At 51.7% G+C, this 18,648-nt stretch overlaps 1 protein-coding gene across 5 annotated transcripts in view; it reads left to right on the forward strand.

Moving 5' to 3' along the window:
- The window catches only part of LOC103823630 (protein CEPU-1), a 357,359-nt gene that overhangs the window by 295,895 nt on the left and 42,816 nt on the right, over positions 1 to 18,648 (forward strand). For all 5 annotated transcript variants that reach the window (XM_050983513.1, XM_018923760.3, XM_018923761.3 and 2 more), the window contains one exon: positions 12,372 to 12,604. In XM_050983513.1, coding sequence (XP_050839470.1) covers positions 12,372 to 12,604 — 233 coding nt within the window. The remainder of the gene's footprint in view (positions 1 to 12,371; positions 12,605 to 18,648) is intronic.

Here is an 18,648-nt window from a genome sequence, read left to right on the forward strand (position 1 = left end):
TGTCCTTGTGTCACCTTGGCACCTGCATCCATGTCTGCCAGCAGAGGCATCTCCTTCCTTGCTCACTGCAGAGGAGCTTTTGGGTGTGATGGGAGATGGAGCAGGGGAAAAGCGTGGCCAGTCCCTTGGGAAGGGACGGTTACCAGGGCAGGACAGAGCTGTGGGACATCAGCTCCTCCTGTGTCTTGGGGATGGCCACCATCATTCAGGCTGTGGGGGTGGGCAGGGAGAGCTGCAGACTCTGCTGAGAGCTGCCATGGCTGGAGAGGGGCTGCATCAGGGCAGGGCTGAGTGTGGGGTCACCTCTGGGTTCCCACCCAGCCTGGAATCGGGTTGGGAAAAGCCCCGTGAGGCCGTGGAGCTGCAGTCTGGGCTGGGGGCTCCCCTGGCAGTGGAGGAGCAGCTGGGCAGTCCTGCGGGGTGGCAGATGGATTAGCAGCTCACTGTTGCCCAGGTAACTGCCTTTCCTCCCCTGAATCCTGATTATTTGGTTTCTCACCACTCGCCGTGGGGCCCTGCGACTCATTCCATCCTTCCCAAACCCACAGGTGCCATGGCAGAGCAGGCTCCCAGCTCAGCTCCCTCCCTCCCCAAAGGGCTTTTTACCCTGTGGCCACAGTGGAGGCTGAGCCATCGTGTCCTGGGACCCTCTGAACGAGCCACTGTGGGGCTTGGAGCAGCCAGGATGTTCCCCAGGGGTCCCATCCAGCCCAGTGGCTCTGGATAAAGGGTCCAGTGTGCTGGTGGTTGTTCCCTGCAGGCAAAGGCTGATGGACTCAATCAGCAGCAGTTTGATTGCATTAATAGAAATTACAGGAGTTTCCAAATGTGTGTGAAAACCCTTGGCTGCCCTGGGATGGAAGGAGCAGGGCCGGGGTGAGGCGGTCAGGTGCAAACCAGCTCAGCTCCAGGTCTGGGTGTATCCAAGGTCAGCAGAGCATCTCTGCTGCAGGCAAATACCTGTGGGAACAAGGACAGCCCTGAGCTATCCAAGCCTGGATTGTGCATCTCTGTTTCCTAGGGAAGCTCATAACAGCCAGGAAAATGTCCCACAGCTCCCAGCAAGCAATATCTCCCCCCTGCTCTAGGCAGGTGATCTGCACAGGCACAGGAGGCTTTAGGAGGTTGAATGATGTTTCAGACAGCAATTTTTCATCTGTCACTTCATCTCCTCCTGCACCTTCCCTGAGTTATCCTCAGCGCAAACTCCTTTTCCAAAGATTTTCTCCAACAAAACTCTCTCACCCCATCACTTCCCTCAGTGCTCATGGAGCATCCTGGCTGTCTGCTGTGGAGCCCAAACGTCTGGAGCCCATGGCTGTGACATCCACGTGCTTTCAGGGACAGCACAGACACCTGCCTGATGCAATCGATTATTTCTTTCGGGGAGGAGGAGCTGCAATTAATCTCTGCTTGTCTTTAGTGCTTTTTGTTGTCTTTCTGGCTGTTAAACTGCTTGTGTGGAAGGGAAGATGTACACCTAATGGTGGAAGCCTTGTCTGGGGAGTTGGCACCAGGAAACCTTGGCCTCTGGGGTGTTCCTGTTGTCCAATGTGCCTCTGGTGAGTGAAGAAAGAGATTTCTTGGTTTGCAGCTGGTTTGGGCCACAGGGTGGGCTTGAGCCCGATGATGTGCTGAAGTTTTGAGGTTGATTGTCTCACTGTGAATCCCTGGCTCCTGCTCCATCACCTTGGATTAATTACAGTACAATGCAATATACATTTATATGGTGTCTGCACAAGTGTCTCAGGGCTTCTGCAATCTGAAAAATCTAATTAAGGTGCAGCCTCCAACATGAATGCTTATCACCAGGATGCGTGCAGCCAGCCAGGGGCAGCTGCCTCCCCGCCTCAACCCCGAGCAGGATCCCCACTCTCCTGGCATTATTAATTACTCAAAGCTTGGTGTCCGAGACACGATCGATACCGCGGCTCTGCAGAGATAGGAGAGGCTGAGCGAGTGTGAGGGAGCTGGAGATAACCATCAGCCAGAAACGTGGTGGAGCCTGCTCCTGGCCTGGGAGGAGGAGGAGGAGGAGGAGTCTCTTTGCTGAGATAAGCACGTGTTTCCCGTGACTTTGATGCTGGGATGTTACTCACAGATGGAGAAGAAGGTGGTTGATGTTGAAGCTTGGCCTGGGGAAGGTGGTGCCTTGGGGGTCACACTGGTGATGGTCACAGCAGCATTACCGGGCAATTTTATTTTGTCTCAGGAGCTGCAGCAGCTGTTGGGAACGCCCTGGAGGGAGGGAGGGAGCACCACAAGTGTGATGAGAACATAAATAACCAGGGGAAAAGGGAGAGGAAATGTGAAGTGGCCCTTTAAATATGAGCCTCCAGAGCCCAGAGCCCAACTAGCTTTCCCTCAAGTATTCAAATGAGATTGCAGCATCAGATTGGTATGCATTAGGCTGGTCTCAATGAAAATTAACATGTAATTGCTTCAAATGAAGTAAGTGAGGAGGTAATCTGTTCTTAAATTGGATTCTCAGGATTTTGTGGTACCATAATGCAGCTGTGAAATGAAATATATTTTAAGGATGATGTCCTCAAGGGGAGAGGGAAGGATGGGGGGTGTCTTTACTGGGAAGGGTCCTTTCCCTCACTCCCTCTTTTGTTTCTGGTCTCATTAGTGCTATTTTATAAATGAGGAGAGGCCTTTGGTGCCATGGCATGGCTGGAGAAGGTTCCATTGCTTTGGCTCCATCATGTTTCCTTCCTAGACATCCCTCCTGCCCCTCCCTTCCACTTCCTCTGGTTCACCACTTGCCTCGCTATGTCAATGCCTCTCCAGCCTCTCCTGTCAGGCACAAGTCCCCACCCCATTGAGATGAGTCACATGGGAGTCATGAGAGGAGCACTTGAACTTTGTTTATATAGCAAACCACCCTCTGGTCAGGCAGTGGAAGAAGATCTGGCTCTGTGGTGGGGTTTATGTGTCTGTGAGAAGCTGTGCAGGTTCTTGTTAAGGAGCTGTGTTCTCTGAGGAGGGATGTCAGAGCAAGAGACACAGTTTAGCTTTTTCTCTCAGCTGTTTGTGCTCTTCTGCCAAAGAAAAATCACCCTGTGACGCAGCACAGCCCTGCAAGGCTTCAGGATTCATCTCCAGAGGCTTGGGATGCCCCACTCCTCCTACTCAGCCTTGAGTTGCTGGGACCACCTCTCTGTTTTAATTTTAAGGATTTGCAGCTTGTCCTTGTTCTGTCTCTCCCCATCTCTCCCCATCTGGCAGCAGAAGCACGATGAGCTCCTGGTGAAGATGCAATTAGGAGTGTGAGGGAGAGCTGGTGTAGGAAGGTGGTGTGGTAACCTGCAATTATTCCCAGGCTAGAATTATAGAGATGGCATGGTATATATAGATAGAGAATAGATAGACAGAGAATATATAGACAGAGAATAGATAGATGGATTTATATAGATATGGTATATATATGTACAATAGCAGTCTATTTTTGCTACGTGAAGTCGTGGCTGCCCCATCCCTGAAGTGTCCAAGGCCAGGCTGGATGGGGCTTGGAGCAACCTGCTCGAGTGGAAGGTGTCCCTGCCATGGCAGGGGATAGAACAGGATGATCTTTAAGGTTCTCTCCAACCAAAACCATTCCATGATCCTATCTAGACCCAGCTGGTCAGCAGAAGGCACTGACAGTGCAAGCTCCCCAGAGCAGCTCTGCCAGTGCCTTGAAAACCTGAATCCTCATCTTGTGCCCTTCCCTGGGCAGGGTTCCCTGTGCTGTCCCCATCAGTGCCCTGCAGCCCACTGCTCACAGCACCTCTCCCTCCCTCTCGCCCCCTGCTCCTCCTCACAGAGCTCCCGGACTCGCAGCATCCTTCAGCAGCCTCCAATTCCCTCCTCCATCTCTCTCTGCAGTCCTGGCAGAAAGCGTTCACCCCTCACCGTTCCTGTTTTGTGCCTCAACTTCTAAGGAAAAGCCACTTCAGTGATAATTTCCCACTTGTGATAAGTTAAGTGCATCGCTTCCTTTGGAATGCATTTTCAGTGCAGTTAAGCTCAGCAGTCCCTTGCCTGCGTGCGCAGTTAAACGCGCTCCTTTGCAGCCCGTTGGGGTGGATGGCATCGCTTTATTCCAGGGCCATTAGTGTCACTTGGCAAAGCAGAACCGGGATTTATTCCGGGGCACAGCTCGTAATTGGGAGAGTTCAGCGCCGGGGATCGGCACTGGCTGCTGGCACTGCAGCCTGCAGGAGGAGAGCAGGAGCTGCCGGGGGGGGGCTGAAGGATGGAAGGTGGGGTGACTTGAGTGGCTCAGCCCGGGACTAGTAGGTGGTAAAAAGCAATTTTTCTAGAGAGAAGGGCAGAGCAAGGAGAGAGATCCCTGTTCTTTTGGAGGCAGAGAGAGAAAACAACTTCTCTGCAGCTCCTCAGATGAGGAGACCTTTTTTTGCTAGGGTTTACACTGCTCCGTAATGCTTGAGGGGAGAGGATGAGATCATCAGGGAGTTATTTTCTTCTTGTGGCATTTTCCACACCTCTTTTTGAAGCTGCCAGAGCCTGGTCCTGGACTGGGCTGATGGAGTGAGGATCCTTCTGTAGGCAACCCTGGAAGACTGCCAGGGTAGGGGTGGCTTTCAGTGAGAGCTGTTTGCCTGCTGGCATCCAGGAGCCTCCTGTTCATTACTTGGGCTTTGGGAATATGAAAAAGGAGAAAACCCTGAGGAATAACTGTCCCACAGCTCAGCACAGGATCCCTCCTATGGGTTCCCTGGTGGTACCCATGTCATTTGTGTCCCCACACAGCTGCCCACGGGCATTTTGGTGCTGGTGTCACCCAGTGCCCGGTGCCATTAGCACTTCTGGAGGGCACCCGGGCAGATGGGCCAGGAACACACTCCAGTGGTGGCCCAGGGAGCCAGCTCCAGCCGGGGTTAGGGACACGCTTCCTGCCGTGCCCACTGCCCTCACTGACGTTTTGTGGCACGCTCTGAGATGCTGAGATAGAAGATGCTATAGATGTGCAGAGCCCTGTTGTTAGCAGAGACAATAGGAGGATAAATAGAAAGGCTGGATGAGCCGAGCACGGGACTTGGAAAGGTGCTGGTGCACTGCTGCATTGCAGAGAGATAAAGACTTTTCCAGACAAGCCATCCCTGCCGGCTGCATCGCGATCTGCCCGCTCTGCACCAGCCCTGGGGCCGGCACAGGGCTCTCCCAGGACTGCAGGATGCACACAGAGGTGTTCACAGAATCCGTGCCTGCTGCCCACCCTGCCTGATGCTCAGTCAGCAGGAGCTCCAGCTCTTTTTGCAGCTCTCCTTCCCTTCCCAGTGCGGTTTCCTCCTGTTTCCTTGGCATGTGCCAATAACCATGTCTAAGGCAGCACACTGGGAGTTGTTTGCAGCTCTGCAAATCCCGGGCAGTGAACCAAGGCGGATCTTTTTGAGCCCAGTATTATTATTAATGTAATTAGTGTGAATCATTTGCATGTATAAACTTTCAATTGAGGAGATCAGGTACTTTATAAACATGAGTTAACTCACACTCCCTGGCAAGGAGGTGCCAGATATCTTTAAAGCCTTGCAGAGGGCAGAAATGAAGGGCAGGAACTTGCATGAGCCAGTGGGAAATGCAGGACCTCACAGTCCAGGGCCCTGATCCCTCTGCAACAACCAACATGGAGCTGTCTGGGCAGGGAAGAGAGGGGGAAGCACAAAGGGGTTTTATTTTCCACTTCTGAGCATTCCTTTTGACCAGCTCAGTGTTATTTTGAAGAGGCAGTGGAGTAGCAGCTGATCCAAGGGTACCTCCTCACCCTGCAGCCTTTGGAGAGGCTCTGGCTGCTGCAGGGGGACGGGAGGAAGGTGCCAGCCCCAGCAGGGACTCCCCCCTTTCCTGCCAGACCCCACTGCTGAGGTAATCATTGGGTCAGCTCCTGCCTGACAGGAACCAGACTGCCCATGCAGGGAAGAGCACTGTGAGCCACTCTGTGCTGTGAAAACCTCCTCGGGCTGTGTCTTTGGTGGTGTCACATCAGTGGGAGCTCCAGGGATGCCCTCCAGCCAAACTCACAGTGAGGGTGAGGATGACTGGGCTGGTCCTGGGGAGCAGGTGAGGAATGCCAAGAACCTGATCACAGCTGCTCATCCCAGCGGGGCTGAGCCTCCAGCCCCCATTAGAGTCCCTGACTGAGCACTGGGGGCTTTCAGCAGTACCAAACCTACAGACATTTTAATCCAACAGTCCAGCTTCCACTGTGAATGTCTCCTGCTCCTTGCCTGTGAGCAGCACATCCAACCTTGCAATCTGAACTCCATGGCCTGAGCTGGGCATCCCTGCTCCAGCAGAATGGGATTATTGAGGAGCACACACTATTCCCCATGTGTGTGGGTGCTCTCAGTGTGTGCTGTGTGGGGTTGGTGTGCAGGGCAGCACTGGCCAGCCCTGTGGATGTGAGCAGACGGTGCTGCAGGGAGGGTGTGTGAGCAAACACAGGCTGGGTGTGCACAGAAAGGGAGCAGATGCTGTAAATCCTGCTGGAGAAGGGCTGGACTGGGAGAAATTGCTGGTGCGTGACTTAGCCCAATGCAGCAGAGAGCGAGACCAGACTGGGTTGTAACAATGAGAGATTTGGCTCGATATTTATTAGTTAAAAAGCTTCCAGACCATGTTCTATGTGATATCCACACCTCAGGCTGTCCGTGGCATGGGCATGCCAGCCTTACCGGATTGTGGGCAGTACCTGTCCCAAGGAGCATGGCACAATCTGGCCCCAGCTTTCCCTTTGCTCAGGAATTGATGGCCAAAATTCTCTCCTAAACATCATAGCAAAGTCTGTGGGACTGTGCCTGACTGGGATTGAGTTGTTCACAGCCCAGCCTTTAATTAATCCTAATAAATAACAATAAAATGTGATAATCACAGAAATAAATCTGAAGATGTAGAGCTCTGCCTCAGGCAGCAGGCTGGTTTAGTTGATCATTTATAGCTTGGCTGACAGTGCAGAGGCTGGAGGGTGATGTCTGGGGCTTGAGAAGCTGGGGACAAGGCAGGCCCAGAGCATCCTGTCTTCTTACCCAGCCTCAGTGGGAGGATTTGCACCCAGTTTTAAGATAAATCCCAAACTTATTCCTGATCTCCAGCCTGGTTTAGTTCATAGCAGGCAAAACATTGCTGGTGTGGGATTGATTAAAAATCTGGAAGTGTGTGGGAATGGCTGAGTTAGACTGGGAAGAAAATGAAAAGACATCTTGGGGATGCTTGGACTGGTGGGTGTGGCACTTGGGGACATGGTTTAGGGGTGGGCTTGGCAGTGCTGGGTTAATGCTTGGACTCAGTGGTCTTAAAGGTTTTTTCCAACCTAAAGAATTTGGGTCAATGCCATTGGGAAATTCCATCAAGTGGCCAGGATTTAGGAAGGTGGTTTCTCTAGGGTGGGCATGCCATGAAAATTAGAGGGTGGTGGAAGGAGAACTGAGCCTGGGGAGGGTCAGTTTGGTCACAGCCAAGGCTGGGCCTCCACATTTGATGGGGTGAGCCAGGCTTAGCCCTGTTCTGCCTCCCCATGATGGAGCTTGTACCTTGATAATTGCAATGAAAGCAGCAATCAGGTTGGTAATTTTGCTGAGCTCTTTTCAGTTCTAATTAACATTATTCATTTCTTGTGTGTCCTGCTGGGTTGAGACAATCTGTGCTCTCCAGCCCAGCCCTCTGGAACACCAGCAATCTGCATAAGAGGCAACAAAAAAGTGTTGTGTGCCAATTACTACACTTCAGTAATTAAAAACCTCCTTCCCCCCACTGCCTGCCCACCTCCTCTCATGTCATTTTTTTGTGTGCAAACTCGAGAAGGCAAAGAGAGAAATTCAGGAGGGCACATCACTGCTGGCGTGTGCCATCTGTGTCTGCTCTGGAGTCGCAGGGAGGTGCTGGGGCTTGGGCGCAGCACGGGTGGGATCAGTGGTCAGGGAACTCAGCCTCAGCACCCTGCTGCTTGTTTATTCCTGGTACTTGTTTATGAGGCTGTTTTGTCCCCACTGATGGCTTTGTTGGCATTTTCAGCTCATCTTTGTGCTTGCTGGCAGAATCCTTGTGCTGTTGCTTTCCCTCTTCCAATTTGTCTTTGAGTGCTGTCCCTACAGCCAGGTGGGCTCTTGGCTGCACCTGTAGGGCCCTCTGGATGCATGAGCTCAACCCTCAGGCTGTGGAAATGTTTGGGAATGCCAGTTTGGGGGAGAGTGGCCAGTCCCTAATGGGCCAACTTAATAGAACAGGGTGGAAAACAAAGCCTGGGAATTTGGCTGTGGGAGATGTTGACACATCTGGAAAGGGCAGCTCCACCTCTATCCCTTTGCACCCACCACACATCACTGATCAGGGAGTGCAGGGCAAGGGAGGAGCAGGTGGGTTGGGACAGGTGGAGAGGATGGAGATTCCCAGCTCTCACCTTTGCTCAGTGTGTGTAACTGTCTAAATTGCCCCAATTTGTGATCATTTTGAGGTGCCCTCGGAGGCCACGGGGAGCAGAGGGTCTGGTACAGCATGAGGAGGTGCATCTCCCTACAAACCATCCCTGCCTGCCCCAGGGTGATGTAGCAGTGGTGAGTTAGACATGTTCCCCTCTCCCAGAGGAGAAACCCCGAGGCTTGGGACTCTGGGTTTATTGGGAAAGAAACAGCAGAGAGAGGCAGCAGTATCCAGAGCAGCATCATCTCCACCTTGTGCTGGCACACAGCAGTTTTTCATCCTCATGGAGGAGAAGTCGTTGCTGTCTGAGCAGAAGTGGAACAAGGATTAAGGATCTTGAGAGAGAAAATTACCTCATCTGTGCTTAATTGTTTTTAGATCATCTTTTTGGAGGCAAGCACTGCTTTCTGGCACCCCAAGGATCTCTCCCTCCCCTCCTTCCCTGGCACATCATGGGGTGAGAGGGAAAGTGAGAGGTGGAGGAGGCATCCCAGGGCTTTGCTCTTTGCCAGGAGCAGGGTGGGAAGAGGGGAGGATGTGGGCTCGGCGGTGGCTTTGCTCTCCACCTGTGCCTGGAGCTTGGCTTCCTGGCCAAAGCCAAAGGCTTTCTGCTCTGCTACCCGTGTGTGGGAGAGGAGGCTTCCCATGCCTGCACCGGGCTGCTGGAGAGAGGAGCTGCTGGAGGAGGGAAGGAGGAACAGATGGAGGGGCTGGAAGAGCATCGGGTCGCTGTGATGAGCTTTGGCCACGGGGACCCCGACCAGTGCTTGTGCTAGGAGGGGCAGGAGGGGCTGGAGGGGCTGGAGGAGAAAGAAGGGACTGGAGGAACAGGAGGGGCTGGAGGAGAAGGAGGGACTGGAGGGGCTGGAGGAGAAGGAGGGACTAGAGGGGCAGGTGGGGCTCGAGGGGCAGGAGGAGCAGGAAGGGCTGGAGGGGCTGGAGGAGCAGGGGGGGCTGGAGGAGCAGGGGGGGCTGGAGGAGCAGGGGGGGCTGGAGGGGGCAGGAGGAGCAGAAGGGGCAGGAAGAGCAGGAAGGACTGGAGGGGCTGGAGGAGCAGGAGAGGCAGAAGGAGCAGGAAGGGCTGGAGGGGCAGGAGGAGCAGGAGAGGCAGGAGGAGCAGAGCGCTTGGAAGGAGCTCAGGAAGGAGCACAACTGCCAATCCCTAAATAGCCCAGTGCATCCAGAGGTCAAAGCACCTCTTTCCCAGGAGCCGTGCTGTGCTTTATTGTATATATATTTATATATATACACGTAGGCTCAGGAGCTTTAAGAGGCAGGAAGAATATAAAGTAACAGCTTGAAGCTTGCCGATCCCAGGGACAGGGAAGCGTGTCTGGATGATAAGGAGAGATTGTGCCCGGGTGCTGTGAAGGGCGAAAGCACTTATTTCACTGTTGCCTCATGCGTTACCTGAGCCCCGTTGCTTTTCAAAAGCACTTAAATGCCCATATGATAGAGGGAATGCTTGGATTGCACACTGTCTGGCTCCATTATTATCCAAGGATCTCCAAGCTGATGCATTTCATAAAGAAAACTGGCGTGGAGGAGGAGACGGGAAATATATATTTTTAGTTCAGCCTGCTTACAGTCCCTCAAGGTAATGTCTGCAGAGGGGATTGGGTGAGAAATTCTAGTCATGTCTGGTTTCTCATCACCCAGCTCTGGACACCCCTGTGTTTGTGCAGAACCACCACCACAGGAGCCTGTTTCATGGTACCAGAGCCAAACACCAAATAACCACTTCATTTTATTCGTGCCCCATAGGTCTGAGCTACCAGCAGAGCTGAGATGTGGAGTTCAATAGACTAAACCCATCCTCTGGGAAGAAATCTCCAGTTTAATTCAACTTGTGCAACTAAACTCTCAGGCCTTTTACTCAAGCTGTAATGCAGCTGAGAGCAGGAGCCAAGTTCTTGGTGTTCAGCCCAGACTGAATCTATTGCATTTTTTAATGTAGATCATAAAAATCTGCTCACATTTAATTTATTATTATCGTAATATCATTATGGAACAGTAGTAAATTGTTTAATTTATTGGCTGTTTTTCACACCAGGGAGGGAGGATAGAGCAGGAGTTGGGTACTGGCAAATCAGGGGTATCCTGTGCTGGAGACAACACATCTCTTCTGTCACCCCCAACCCCCAAAATTTGTGTGCTGAGGCTGGGTGGGTTATTTTGGCTTCTCCTGTAATTGCTGGGGCCGAAGAGGTTCCGTAAAGAGGCTGAATGAGATGAGAAAACTTGTCCCCAGATGGGTACCTGTGTCTTCCCTGGCCTCAGTAATGGACACAGGAAGAGAAGTCTTCCATCACAGGGTCTTCAAGGTTGGAAAAGCCCCTAAGATCAGTCCAAGCATTCCCCTGGACTGCCAGGTCATCCACTAACCCATGTCCCCAAGTGCCACATCTATGTGGCTTTTAGATCCCTCCAGTGACTCCAGCACTGCCGGGCTGGACCACCATTTAGGTGAAGAAATATTCCCTAATATTCAATATAAACCTTGCCTGGTGCAACTTGAGGCCATTTCCTGTTGGCCTATTGCTTGTTACCGTGCAGAAAATGTAAATCCTCACCCAAAGGGGGCTACAAGGACCCCCAGTAAGGAGACAGCTCACCCAGAGAGGGGACACACTTCCTAGAGTGTCCAGGACAAGTCCATGTGCCACAGACACACCCATCCTTGCCATTAGCCTCCCTGTCAGTGCAGTCTGGCACATGGAGCCCATTAAGTCCCTTACATTCCTTGAAGTCACCCTGAGTGAGACATCCCAGAAGCTGCCGGGCTCCCTCTCGGTGCCTCTGAAGTTAATTTTCATCCCAGCCACTGCACAAGTAATGAAGTCGTTTGGGGAAGAATATAAAGAGTGGATCTGAGGCTGAGTGGTTTTATGCAGGGACATTATCCTCTGGAGCCAGCATCCAACAAAGTCTGGCTAAATCCCGATGGCTCCGTAATCCCAGATTTCTCAGAGAGAAGAAGGGGTTTAGCTGGCTGTGGAGGCTGCAGGTTTCTACTGTTTAGAGACCTTCTGGGTGCTTGTCTTGTGGCAAGCAGTAGGAGGATTCAAACCTGGCTTGGGGACATGGGGATGGGGGTTACAGGGCTGGCAGAAACCTTTGGGAGGAGCAAGACTGATCCCAGCTAATGTTGACAGGAAAGTAATCTTCTTCAGGATCAAAATAATTTCTAGATTTGCACTGTGCTGTCTCCAGGGGGAACTCAGGTGCTTATTGAGTCCTCTGAATATAGAGGATTTCTACCTCCAGAACATCCCTGGATAAGTGAAATGCTCAGCTTGGGTGAGGCACACAAGTGAGGGAGGTGCAGTGGAGCAGGTGATGGGTATGGAAGGAGAAGTTGACAGCGGGGACAAATGGTCAGATGTTCAAGGTTTCTCTTTAGAGGTGTGTGTCAGAGCTGGCTTTCTCCAAAGATAAATTTTCCTTGCTCCTTTGTGAAGCAGCACAAGCTTTACCAGCATCACTTTGCATCTCGTTGTGTAGCTGCAGGGATGTGAAGGTTTGCAGAGAGAATGACAGGTGATGGATTTGGGCAGGAAGTAACAACCTGCACCCCCCCCAAAAAAAGTGTGGACTCGGGATGGAGGTTTGGGCTCAGCTCTCTTTGTCTGGGAGTTTGTGAAAGAATAAATTGGAATGGAGGAGTGAAAGGCTGGTAGTGGGTGGCTCTGACTTCCCTGCATCTGAAAACTCGGTGAAGCTGTTGGTCAAATTTCTGGAGCTGCCGGTTTGGATGGATATTGGTGCCCTGAGCAGCGCAGGGAAAGCGCTGACCTTGTCCTCTTTGGACACTGAAAGCCCTCGGTCTCTGAAAATGCTGCTGACAGCAAAGCTAAAAATAGTGCCAGGAGGACCAGGAGGGCTGGAAGGGAGGAGGGAGAGGGCCCAAGAGCAGCACATTGATGGGTCACCTCTCTGCCTCTCCCCAGGTGCTCCGTGGACAACCGGGTGACCCGGGTGGCCTGGCTGAACCGCAGCAGCATCCTCTATGCCGGCAATGACAAGTGGTGCTTGGACCCTCGGGTGGTGCTCCTGGCCAACACCAAAACCCAGTACAGCATCCAGATCCAGGATGTGGATGTGTACGATGAGGGCCCCTACACCTGCTCCGTGCAGACAGACAATCACCCCAAGACATCACGCGTCCATCTCATCGTGCAAGGTAAGAAGGGAGGGCTTGGGACTTTGATTTCTGTTCCTTTTGCCTTGGTGTCTTCTAATCCCATTGCTCCTGTATTGAGCATTTGACACAGCTTGGTGCAGAAGTAGAGGCTGATCCACAAGCTTGGATTGTCCCAGGCTGGGTAATGACTTTCACAGAATCAGAGAACTTGCTGAGTTGGAGGGGGCCCTCAAGGATCATGGAGTCTAGCTCCTGGGCCTGCACAGCACTATCCCTGAGAGTCACACCATGTCTCCGAGGGTGTTCCCCAATGCTTCTTGAACTCTGTCAGGCTTGGTTTTATCCAGCTTTGCTGACATAATCCCAGGGCTCTGATACAGGCAGCTCTGCCTCCCAACACAGTCACTGGCAAACCCGTGGTGCTGTTTGTTGTTGTTGTTTTTTGATTTTTTTTTTTGTTTTCCAAGCTGGAGGCAGTGCTTGAAGTAAAACTTGTGTTGGGGGAAAAGAGAGAGCTGACAGATTTGTGTGCTTTGTGGGAGTGTGTGTATGCCTAGCAACAATATGTGTTTGTGTGTTGAAATTCCATACTTTTGGAGGAGGAAGAGGAGGCGAAAGACCAGCACAGGGTGCTGCAACACTTTTTGTAGCTAAGTGGATGCCTACATGTGCTCTTCAGCAAGTGTGTGAGCACACATGACTTGAGAGAGGACAGACAGGTGTGGCTACATGGGGTGGTCAAGCAGATAAACATTCATGGAAGACTGATCCTGTGCCCTCGTGGCAGGGCAAGAGCTGGACAAGGGGGAGCCTGATGAGCTCTTAGCCTGGGGGAAGATTAATGGAAAATTCCTAATCCCTTGCTAGTAACCATTTTTTTCATGCTGCTTCTTCTGTGATTTGGCTGGGAGCCCTCTTAACATGACACACCAGCTTGAGTATTGGAATCTCGTCTCGGGCTAATTTTCGAATGCTGATGGGTGTATTGATTTGGAAACAAGCTGGGTTAAAAAGGCATTGGTCTTGTACACAGAGTCGGGTTGAGCTAATCCACCGTCGATATTCCAGGCCTGAGCACTATTGACAGCCTAATGAATAGAAGTGGGGAAAAAACCCAGACTCAGGGCCTTTATTTTTCTTCTTCCCTCCCTTTTCATTTTCCTTTTCCTCTTCAAGCAATCAAGCTGACTAACCAGAGCCGGACTTTCTCCATCTCCATTAAGCACAGAGGGGGAGAGGATGCATTGCCGGCCCCGGTTCTGGCTGTTTATCTTGCAATCTCTTATTACCTGCCTGAATTTCTTAAGCCAAAGTCGATCACCAGCAAGTTCTGAAGTCGCTATCAGATGCTGGGGAGCTGCAGGACAATTTCTATCTCTTCTCTTCTGATTCCCGTTTCCTGACCTAAATTTCCTGTATCACCAGACATCCAGGCCCATCGCTCCAGTGTCTTGCTGTATCATTAGGAAGAGATATTTGGGTACTGCAGGAAAAGGTCAGAGCTTAACTCCTTGCAGCAGTTAAGTATGGGATGATTCAGTGATGGGCTCAGTCCTGTAATGTGCTGAAGATCCTCAGAAATTCCAGCTCTGGAGAGCAAGCCCCCTAATTTGAAAAGCTGTTCTTTGGCTCACCCAGCCCTTTCTCAGAGCAGGACATGAAAGTGAATTATCATGTCCAATTAAAGGGAAACCTGCCTTAATGACCTCGATGAAAATTGGGCTGTGGTGCCAGGATTAACTCTCCTGCCTTGGAAAATGGGCCCTATAAATATGTATTCTGGAGTAATGCTGTCCAAAACAACATTCAGCTTATGGAAGTGGTGCTTATTCCCCCTCCTAGGAAAGGAGGGTTGCTCAGCACTGGATTTCAGGGATGTGCCAAGTTCAGCACAGGGCCCTGGGACATTTTGCCCCTTTCTGCAGCTTGATAAGAAAGGAGAGGTGATTCGAGGAGAGGAAAAGGGGGTGTCTCCTTTTTAGCAGGTTTAGCCAGGAAGAGGAAGGTGTGCAGGTTGCTCTAAGCAGGTCCTGAGTTCCTGAGTTTCCCCCTGCTGCACCAGGAAAGGGCCTGGGGGCATGGCTCTGGAGGCAGGAGCACTCCAGCCTCTCAGGATGCAATTAAATCATGCCCTGGGGCAGGCTGTGCTCTCCAAAGGGGGCAAGGAGCTCTCCCCCTTCCAGCCAAGATTGCAGCAGCCTGCTGCTCCCCCAGGCAGGCAGGATGGGTGCATATCAGCCAGGCCCAGACACTCTGAGGCCATGCCTCATCCCCCCTCCTCCCCAGGTTTAGGGGATATCTCTGGGAAACAGCCATGGATAGAGGGCATCTGTGGTTTGGGCCAAGGGCTGCTGGAGGGAAGCAGAGCTGTGGGAGGGGGGAGAGCAAAAAACAGGGGAGAAGTAGGGGTGGGAGAAGGATATTCCTTCAGGGTACGAGGGTCAGGAATGATCCCCAAGGGGAAAATGAGGTAGAAACACCCAGAAATGAGGATGCCCACACTGCAGCAAGGGCTGAGCTGCACATTTATTTCTAGGTTGGTTCTATTGAATGACCAAGATCCCAAAATAGGTGGGGAAAAGGCACCTCAAGATCTAATTTATCCTGTCCCCCTGCAACCAGGCAGAGACCTCGCTGCCAAGCACATGTGAAAGCTATTCTTGAAAATCTTTAACAAAGCAGGTTCTTCAGTCTCCCCAGACAATCTATTCTACTGCTTTGCTACCTTTTTAATTAGAAAATGTATAGCTAATATCTAACTTAAACCTTCTTTGTTGCAAATGAAGTGGAGTTTTTCTCAGCCTATTCCCAGTGGATGTGGGGAACAATTGATCAGTGTCCTCTGTAATAACCTTTTGCTTTTGGGGAGGTTGTTATCCTGGTGCCCCTTAGCTGCCTTTCTGAAACCATCCCAGCTCTGTTTTTCCCACTTTTCCTCATTGGCCAGGTTTTCAGAAACACTTGTCAGTCTTGAAATCCTGGTACAAAAGGGAAAAGGTGATTGCTGCTGATCCAGGAATAGCAGGTCGGTGCCTCTGTGCTAATGTGGGACAAATGAGCTCAGGAATGAGACAGCAGACCCTTGGCACTGAATGCACCAAAGTTCAGACCTGCTATTTTGGGGACTGCTGGAAATGGGGTCAGGCTGGTGGTGCCAAGCTGATGTCAGGCAGCAACGGAGCTGCCAAAGGCACAAGGAGGTTCAGAGCACCTGGATCTCTCCTGGGCAAATGCACCCAGATTGCAGAGCTAAAATGAGCAGCTCAGGGAGCATCCCTGTCACCTGCAGGGTCTGGAAGGTGCTCCCACTCCTTCAGTACTCATTCCTTTTTAGGAGGAGTTGCCATAAGACCAGACAAAGCACCAAAAAGCAGCACTGCTTGTGTTTGCAGGAGTCTGCCTTGGACCGTGGGAGAGTGAGATGTTTTTGAGAGTAAATCCCAAAGAAACAAAATCCAAGGAAGCCCCACTTGCAATAGGCAAGCTGTGAACTTAGAGTGGGGCAGAAACCCAGAGTGAGAAACAGGATTTAAGTCCCACTGACCTCAGAGGAGCGATGCTTTTCCTTCCTCTCCTCTCCTGCATCCCACTCTGGTTTCCTCAGCAAGTCCTACTTCTTGCAGCAGCATCTCAGGCACAGCCTCCCCTTTCTCCCTGCAGGACATTTCAGCTATTTAAGCCATTCTCTGGGTTCCTGGGTTTAAAAGAGAGAGCGAGGTAGGAGGAGAAGGACGCTATCTGGAAAGCTGTTATTTGTATTGATAATAAGCCGTCTCCAATGCGTGCCTGCAAAACACTCCCACTGCCTTGTAAGATGCATTAAGGGAAGTTGGCCTTATCTCAGTGCGGGAAATGGACTTGGGGAAGGAGGCACGGAGCCTGCCAGAGTTTAATCTCACTTAGGCACACGAATTTGCATGATAGAAAATGGTGGAATTTTAGTGCTTTAAAAGAAAGAAAGAAGAAGGGGAAAAAAAAGGCAAAAAGCAGGCAACTGGGGGGATATTAGCGCTTTCCCTGCTTCTTTATCACTTTCCCTGGCCCTATCTGGCTTTTGCTGTTGTCACTGGAGAAACTAATCACCCCTCCCCTTTTGTTTGGTGTAAATGAGTTTTCCCCACTCCTTCCTGAGCCCAGGTTAATCTTCAAATCCCTGCCTTTGTCTGGGAGTTAATTACCTGCTCGGCAGAGTCAGGGGGCTGTGGACACAGGTGGCAGGGGGTGGCGGGGGGCAGAGGTGGCAGTGCTGGTGGCACCTGTCCCCACGCAGGGAGCAGCACTGCCAAGGTCTGTGCTGGCGAGATAAAGCCACCGGTGGGGCTGCAGCGCCTGAGAAGGCTTTGTTTCAACACCAAACTCTGCCCAATTAATTTTCCTTTGATGCCACAAGCCCCTTTCACTCGTGGGACTTCAAGGAGAACTTTTTGTTTCTGTTTTGCTGCCTGGGTGCCTGGGAAATGCCTTTTCTGGGAGGAAGGCTCAGTCCCTGTAGTCATCATCACCTTACCTGTGAGGCTGAGCCTGTGCCACCAATGCCTGCATTGCACATCCCCGGTTCTGGGAGCAAGGAGGGAAAAGGGATTTGCCCACCAGTGGCAGAGGATGTGCAGACATTGGTCCGTTTGAAGCCATGGGCTGGAGTTTCACAGTGGGCAAGATGCTCCCCCTGCTTCTGGCATGGATTTACTGGTGTGTCCACAAATTTCCCCCCGTGGGAGCAGCTATTCCCTCTAGAAGCAAAAGCAGGTTTAGATAATAACTCCTAAAAGGCTTGGGGAGCTGGGAGAGCCTCCCCAAAGCAGTGGAGGGGAGGAAACCAACGGCAGGAAATGGAAATCCTCCCTCTCTTCGCCTGTGCTCTCGTCTCCTTTGACTGATGTGCTCCTTCCCCGGCTCTCTTTTGTTGCTAATCACCGTCCCTCTGTCAAAGCATCCTTGTCTTTTGTGTCAGGGCTGTTGTGAAGGACTGAAGGTCTCCCACACGCTCTCACGCACTGGCCTAGTTTTTGGCTCTTTATCCTCGTTTTGCTTTGCCCTCGGGGAACATCTCTGCAGGTCCCACATCCATTACTGCCCCTGGATCTCTCCATCTCCCTCACACCTTCGGATCCCAGCCCTTGCTTCTCTGGGATGTGCTTGTCCACGTTCCCCTGTGGAGTGGCCTTGTACCCGGCCAGGCTCCCTCCAGCCTCCCCAAAGTCACTTGACCTCTTTGCAAATCAGTTTAACATCTGTGAGGCAGAGATAATAATTGTCACCTACTTCACAGGGGGGTTGATGAGGATTAATTCATTAATGTCGACAGAGGTCTTTGAAGATGGAACGCGCTATCTGAGAGCTAAACGTTATTATTAATTAGCAATTATATCGTGGGGTGGGAGCAGGGAGGGAAGAGAGACTCCAGAGTCTGTACTGTGGAAGAGTTTGCTCTGGGCTCCCATTCTGCCCTTGCTGCAGCTTCAGGCTGCCCCAGTTTCATGTCCCTGCTGCTGCTGGAGGGAGCCAGGCGTGCTGCATCCCACTTGGGGTGTGTCCCACCATGCTGCTCCTTCCTGGAGCTTGTGGATGAACCCGCTGGTGTAAAGAGAGGGAGGGATGGAAAAGTGAACAGTGCTTGAGTGAGTTCACATTATAAGAAGGAGGGCAACTTGGTAATAGGGAGTTTGGGATGAAGAGAAGTCACAGAATCCCAGAGTAGTTTGGGTAGGAAGGGACTTTAAGGACTCCTTAGTTCCATCCCCTGCCATGGCAGGGACACCTTCCACTCTCCCAGGCTGCTCCAAGCCCTGTCCAACCTGGCCTTGGACACTCCCAAGGATGGGGCAGCCACAGTTTCAGGCCAACATTGGCCAGGACCCCACCATCCTCATTTTAAAAACCATCTTCCTTATATCTGCCCGAAATCAAACTTTTTCAATTTCAAACCATTCCCCTCCAGGCTTGCCTGGCACCCCAGCGATGAAGTGGGGCCAGGCACTGCCAGAGTCATGGGAGGATGTATCCTGTTCCCAAGGAGAAATAATTGGCAGAAGACTGGAGCAGAGGAGAAGGAAGATCCAGTGATTCACAGGACACACAGACCG

Source organism: Serinus canaria, chromosome 24 (genome assembly GCF_022539315.1).
Source record: "Serinus canaria isolate serCan28SL12 chromosome 24, serCan2020, whole genome shotgun sequence".
Classification (NCBI taxonomy): Eukaryota; Metazoa; Chordata; class Aves; order Passeriformes; family Fringillidae; genus Serinus; species Serinus canaria.